General features: G+C 41.2%; 1 protein-coding gene across 1 annotated transcript in view; it reads left to right on the top strand.

Moving 5' to 3' along the window:
* The first annotated feature begins 1,916 nt into the window (after window positions 1–1,916).
* Window positions 1,917–7,327, top strand: part of LOC111979460 (E3 ubiquitin-protein ligase HECW1-like) — a 75,779-nt gene continuing 70,368 nt past the window's right edge. Inside the window, exons 1-3 of the mRNA XM_024010018.2 lie at window positions 1,917–2,153; window positions 5,558–5,891; window positions 6,499–6,606. Coding sequence (XP_023865786.1) covers window positions 2,124–2,153; window positions 5,558–5,891; window positions 6,499–6,606 — 472 coding nt within the window. The 5' untranslated portion in view covers window positions 1,917–2,123. The remainder of the gene's footprint in view (window positions 2,154–5,557; window positions 5,892–6,498; window positions 6,607–7,327) is intronic.

Below are 7,327 nucleotides of genomic sequence, written 5' to 3'. Positions count from 1 at the left end.
AGAAGTACCGAATATCCAGACTCTGTCCCAGACTCTGACTGAGTGACAGGAGTTTTGCTAAGCGATGACATTGACATCTAACTGGTGCTGTACAGGTGGGAAAAGGTCAAGGGACATGAGCGGTCCACTGCGTTGTGAAATCTCGACCAATCACAGCAGACACCGCTTCACTCCAGGGGCTTCTTGCATTTCCTACTGAATAGCGCAGWATATTGCATTGTTTATTTTTGTCATTCAGATTGGTCAGTAAAACATTTTTTTTTGTTCTGCATAGCGCAAGTCATGGAAACTTATATCAGACTGAAATGTACAAAATATAGATATTGTTATTATTAATATTTATTTATTGACCATCAAATGTTTTGGGGCTGGAAAATGCATAATGATGCCATTGCAATCAATCCAAGCTGTGCAGCAGCCATTTGATCAGTGGTGGAATAATTACCCAATTGTCATACTTGAGTCAAAGTAAAGATACCTTAATAAAAAATGTCACACAGTAAAATACTACTTGAGTAAAAGTTTGAATGTATTTCGTTTTAAATATAMTTAAGTATCAAAAGTTAATGTAGAAATCATTTCACATTCCTTATATTAGGCAAAAAAAGATAACACAATTTTCTTGCTATTTTAATTTACGGATAATCAGGGGCACACTCCAACACTTAATTTACAAACAAAACATTTGTGTTTAGTGAGTCCACAAGATCAGAGGCAGTAGGGATGACCATGGATGTTCTCTTGATAAGTGCGGGAATTGGAACGTTTTCCTGTCCTGCTAAGCATTTGAAATGTAGTACTTTTAGGTGTCAGGGAAAATGTATGAAGTAAAAAGTACATTATTTTCTTTAGGAATGTCGTGGAATAAAAGTAAACATGTTCAAAATATAAATAGTAAAGTACAGATACCCYAAAAAACTACTTAATTAGTACTTTAAAGTAATTGMCTTAAGTGCTTTACACCTGACTTTGATTAATGGAAAGAGACATCTGTTACAAAACACAAAAAAGTTTAATTACKTGCAGAGATTACCAAGCCTTGGTGGGTAGGCCTGCACGGTAGGGAGGGATATATTTTCTCTTTGTCGAGATTGATGTAGTCTATTTATTGTAAACACAAACCATTAAGTGCCCGAAGTCAGTATGCTTTGTTTATTGGTTGTGTGGTGCAATGGAACWGAAACCTGTTGGTGGAAAATGTATTCAATAATTTTATATAATTATAAATATGGCATTCAAATGTTGAAAATCTGATWTCCCCCTAGCTGATCATTGTCTGCAGCCGGCTCTGATCTTAGTGCAATGAAACAGGCAGGGAGAGTGAGGCCCCCCCACAGTAAACTGTCCATAATAATTAAGCAGCTCCATTAAAAACATTACACATAGCCTAGGCCTACTTAAGAATTATTCGATTTTTTCAGTATCCTAGACTTCACAATCTCTTGTAGACCGTGGTCTTTAATTGATACTGAAGGGACATACATTTGTGAAATAATAATAATTTARATATGCCTTTATGAGCATGTCCTCAGGTAGTGTAACTTTTCTAATTTAGACCATTTCTGCATCATTATTTTTTTAAATACTTATGTGTAGGACACTGACACTATGGAGCATCAACAAAGGCACGTCAGTGATCTTTAGGTCTGAGTCGGAGCTCTAGAAAGAGGTTTCGTCTTGATGGTAAATATGTTTTACTTTTGTTTCATGATAAGGACTAGGATCAGACAAAGTATATAGAGAATTTTTTTCCCCGGATTCCTAGTTGAACGCACTTAAGTCGGAAGTCGGAGATGTCCGAGTTCACAGTTTTTCTGAAAGCCGCAAGAGAGAGATTGCGTGCCTTGCGTAGAGTAGAAACCTATAATTTGTGCGTGGTGCGTGCATGGGCGGGGGCAGCAAAACGGAGACTGAATTGATGCAAAATGGTCTGCAATTGGTCGAAGCTTTGTGGTACCCAGGAGAAAGACTGTATCGCACAGCAGCATCATTGTAAGAATGCTCCGAAAACCGACTGACAAACCTGGAACATGGCCCAGCGGAGGATATAGAATATCATATTTTTAGAACATCAGAACGTGACAAATGCCATAAGCATTTAGACGGTTCATCTATAATAGGCTATGATTCAAAGGCAGGTGACACTGACCCAGGTACGTTTGAATAAATGTAGGCATATTTGTCCAGCTGTCAATAAGATAGGCATGGCTAAATTGATACGTGCCAGTGTCCGAATCGATCTCTAGTTTAGATTGATGTATGTAATCACGATATCTATGCACTAGAACATAATATAGTTGACGCCTCATATGTGTTCTCAAACAAAGACATTTCTAGCCTTTTTCGTGTGTTGTGATTGTTCCACTGATGCTGCATGCTATGTCATTGGATGCAGTAGAGTACGGCCTCTATATTGATGACCAGGCCAAAAAATTCGCCCCTGTAGCCAGGTTGGCTATGTAATGTCTCGTAGTGTTTGATATTATTATTATTAGGAAATTAGTATCGATTTCGCCATTCGGAGAGTGTTTTGATCGAGTCCGTATATCCTAGTCAGAGTAGGTAAATCCTTTTGGGATGCGCCACCATAGTCGGGGAAGGGACCTCTGCCAATCTTGTCATCATAGCACGCAAATTGGCCTACTCTTTTTGGTTGTTAGAGAGAGGGAGCGGAAGGGATGAACAGTGTGTGTGTGTGTGTGTGTGTGTGTGTGTGAATTTAAAATGCAACACTACATAGGATGGAGCAGAAAGAGGTGAGAATAGGAGGAAGGCAACATTTGTAGTTTACTAGTACTACTATACTATATTAATACTACTACTGTTCCGGATGTTGATTAAGGCAGCCCACCACACCTCTCTGATTCTGAGAGGTTGGGTTAAATGCGGAAGACACATTTCAGTTCAATACATTCAGTTGTACAACTGACTAGGTATCCCCTTTTCCTTTACCCTTGTACTACTATACCATAGTAGGCCACCTAGAATACACAAGCTGTTCCAGACAATTCAACACTGCACAGGGAGATAGAGACTCTTTCCATCAAAAGATGCAGTCAGTGCTCACAAGCAGCCAATCTCTCTGCTAATGGTCAGATTACTATTGATTCACCAGTGACCCTCAACGACTCAAACTACCATGTAGAAGGAGAACATGCTGTCTATTGATCCATGTTAAAATCACCACTGTGGAGGAGATAGCTTGTTCAAACTGAAAGCTATCTGAATACAGGAAATCTCCCTGCCTCATAAAAGTTGGAGAAGGATTCTATTTACCTGCCTGCCAACTGTCTGCAGCCATTATTCTCATTTAAAAAAAATGTGGAATGGATTTAATGGCCTGAGAGATCATCCCTGACACTTCTTAGTGGTTGGAAAATATTAGACCTACTTTGATTTTTGAGGGAGATTTGAGAGAGAATTYATGTATTTGATACACCTTACTGAGCACATCTAAATGTATATATTTTCTTCCTAAAAATCGTTGGGCATGCTAAGTGTGGCATAGTTAGGTAACAATAGAGCTCCTCAGTGGATAAGATACAGAGGAGAGCACTTTTATAAAATCCTCAGAAAATTCCCCTCCCTGCTGCAGCCCTGCTGCAGCCCTGCTTGGTTTAGTCTGGTGGGAGCTAAATGAGCAGGAAGGAGAATGTTGAGCCACCGAGAATGTTGAGCCACCACTCAGTAGATAGTAAAAAAAAATGCATTGAGTGAGTCATCAGCCAAGAGCCCCAGTGCAGAAGTGCATGAGGAGGACTGAACACTGCTCCTTTGACTGGAAGGATATCTATGATGTTGCTGCTAATCCAGTGCAGCGAAGAAGAAACTCAGTATCTGGATGCAACAGAATGCGATCTGTTGTCCTAGCTGCTTTCCCATGGTTGAACACTGCATGCTATGATCAGCTAGGTGGTTTGTTTAGCGCCACGCTGCTGATTCGCTGTAGTGTAATTTGTGATGCCGTGATGATAACGCACCAGATCCTCTTCTTCAGATTAGTCTCAGTGAGTAAATCCAATGAGATTAAAATCATGAGCTTTATGTGGAGGTAGGTAGCCTACAGTATGGGATTAACTACAGTGTGGCATATTCATGCATCATGCTGGCAACCATCCAACCTTTCAAGAAAAGAGGTATCTTTTTTTTTTGCATCTTTTCTCCACAAAACGTTTCGTATTTCACTATACCTTTTTACTGTACCTTAATCACAAGGGATTTACAACTGTCCTTCATTTTACTAATGTTGTTGTAATGAAATGGCAGCTTTTAAAATATGATAAGGATTGTATTATTTAACACTTTTGGCCTACTCAATTATACTGTCTGCATCCCTGCTTTTATTAATCGGTTGGGAGCTCCTGTGAGGGAAGAAATATGCAGACCTACTGTGTTATGTAAGTGCACTAAGATGTCCTCAGTAGCTGCACAGTCAATATAGTACTGGGATGGTGATTAGAAATGAGCCAAGTTATCTCATATGGTTAAGTAATAGTCCCATTCAGAGAGAAACATAAACGACTGCACTGTCGACTGGCGTTTTAATGTGAAGCCTTTGAACTCACTTACAGTAGCAGTAACTTTTCCTCTAACTCCTCTTTTGATTTAGCTTAGTGACCATTTCAGTATTTTATCTACTCAATTATTATACTTTGCACACAGCAGAGAATACCAAGTGAAATTTTCACATTCTTCCCTGCTCTTCTCATTCTCTTATACAGTGTGTGTTGTATATGGTGGCATTCCATCCATACTGTACACAGGTTGTATGGAGGCAGGCAGAAGACAAGTGACCTTGTTGCTGAAGAACAGTGGCAGAGTTGTTGAAGATGATGCTTGGCATCTGGATGCACTTCCACACTGGAGGGCCAGAGAGTGGCTCTAATAAGACACGTCACTGAGGGGTCTGTGCTGGTGGATTGTTCTCAGAGGGGAGTAGGTGACTTGTCTATTGTGTTGGTCTGCTGCCCAGGCAGACTGACTGACAGAGAGAGAGACATTTATCTTCTATCACTGAGCCAGCAGTGTTTGTATGCGTGCGTCTGTGTGTGTGTGTTTAAGAGAGAGAGTGAGAGAGAGATTTAATTGAACTGAGAGAGCGAGAGAGAGAGAGAGAGAGAGAGGCAGCACACTCAATCACTTTTGAACAGTCCATTTCACACCCTGAGCAAGACAGGGCCCTGGAGTGTTCCTTACTGTTAGCACTGTGCTGTATTGTTGTCTCTCCTCCCACTGAGAAGCTACTACAAGATAGTGGAGAAACCTCCCAAAGCTCATGGGATTTGCTGTTGGTAATCTTCCCACTGGAGCTCCACTTACTCTGCAGGACTGTAGAAATCGCTACCTCTAAAGTCTGCTCAGAGATAACCAACAGAATAACACATCTGCAGTGTTCTTAAAGATGGAGATAAAGGTTTTGATTGGACTTTATCTACTGTATCTCAAAAACAGGGATAGGAATGCTAAATGTGGGGCCTCCTTAACCTCTCTCCAGTAAAAGCTCTTCATCCTCCCCATTCACAGTTTCTCTTCTCTGATTTTCTTCCCTCTCCTCCAGAACTTGTACCAGAACAGGTTTCTCGGACTCAGACTTGCAGCCATGGCCTCCCCGTGTCGTTCATCCCAGAACCGTCGGCGCTGTAAGGACCCCATCCGCCACAGCTACAACCCTGAGCAATTCCGCAACGTTAATTTCCAGAATGGGGTGCCGGAGGATGTGGCGGCCATGTACCGCTCCACCAGCGACACGGACCTGGTGACATCACACAGCCGCTCCACGCTTACCGTCAGCACCTCGCTCTACGCCATTGGACAGACCCAGGACATCCTCATCTGCTGGGACATCAAGGAGGAGGTGGACGCTGGGGACTGGATCGGCATGTACCTCATTGGTGAGCACTATCATAACTTTTAGGAGAATATTTTTACTATTTAATTTTACCATTGATTTTCTTAGAAGGGACCAAATGAATAATTAGTAGATGATAGAACCAGATAGAGATGGTGAGATGAAGAACAGTTTATTTCCAATCTTGTGAAGCTGTTACACATCGGGTAGATTAAGGACAGGAACAAGAATGTGTTATTTCAAGTCTATTTGAAAGGTACTGTATGTAAGGTACATGGAGAGCTATGTGATGACTCAGGTCAGGTCTGCTTTCCCATATCTTTGAAGGTAATCTTAAGGTGTTCTGGTTTTCTGATAAGGTTCTCAGACTCATATCCACAGGTAACTGACAATGCTTGTGTGATAATGTAGTGCAACTTTTGGCTGGATTCAATCCGTATCGCCAAAGTTCAGCACTCTAGTGCGCTTGAAATGTAAAGGTGATTTCCGATTGAGCCGACATATGCAGTGTTTACTATGAATGCAGTCTCTGCGAATGCGGGAACATTGCCTTTAAACTTAAATTGCACTGTAGTGCTGAACTTCCGCGATACGGATTGAATCGAGCCTTAAGTCTCAMACCTTTCCTCTCTGTCTTACCTCTCTCTCAGAAGAGGTGTCGTCTGAGAACTTTCTAGACTACAAGAGCCGCGGAGTGAATGGTTCCCACAAGGGCCAGATAGTGTGGAAGATTGAGGGCAACTCCTATTTTGTGGAGCGTAAGTGCATTTCTGGAAATACATCCAAAACCACCTACATTATAATATGCTACTTCTCCCACACACTAAGAGAGCTGTTTTATAACGGATGTAGCATCCAGCTCTCAGAACAGGACACTGCTTCGTCAGTGCATATTGTAGATCTTTACGTAACACTGAAACAATCTCATATCCATTTTGTTTCTCATAACAGTTGTGCCCATACATTTGTGTCAATACATATGTTTCTTGACAATGCATATCTTTAGACTTCCATACTGTAACTATCAGGATTTCCCAGTACAAATCCTTCTTACCCTGCACTGATTAAAGCAAGTCTTTTAKGCAAGATTCACAGAAATAAAATAATTTACACAGCCAAAGGATCCCATTAGATCCACTAGACTAGAGAACCCACACTGACTGTACAGTACAGTAGGCCCCGGTGTGGACAGCTCTGCTTACACACAAGGGAAGTGGAACTAATAATAACTAACTACCATTGCCATCTTCCTCTCATATGGTCCTGCTAATGTAATGATTTGTCAGCTGTGAGTGATTTTGTTATTTAGCTAGCTCTGCTTATTTTTTATTTACCTACAGTAAGACTCATCCTTCAAAGAACTCGTCCCACCTCATTAGTACAGACAGGACATTCGCTAAAATCAGTGCCTCTCTATAGGCCAGGCCAGTCCATGGTGTTTACTCCAAAGCATCTCTTTTTAGCTACCACAGTAGATTA

Source organism: Salvelinus sp. IW2-2015, linkage group LG19 (genome assembly GCF_002910315.2).
Source record: "Salvelinus sp. IW2-2015 linkage group LG19, ASM291031v2, whole genome shotgun sequence".
NCBI lineage: Eukaryota > Metazoa > Chordata > Actinopteri > Salmoniformes > Salmonidae > Salvelinus > Salvelinus sp. IW2-2015.
The sequence above is the reverse complement of the archived record's forward strand: the minus strand, read 5'-3'. Positions and strand labels throughout refer to the sequence as shown.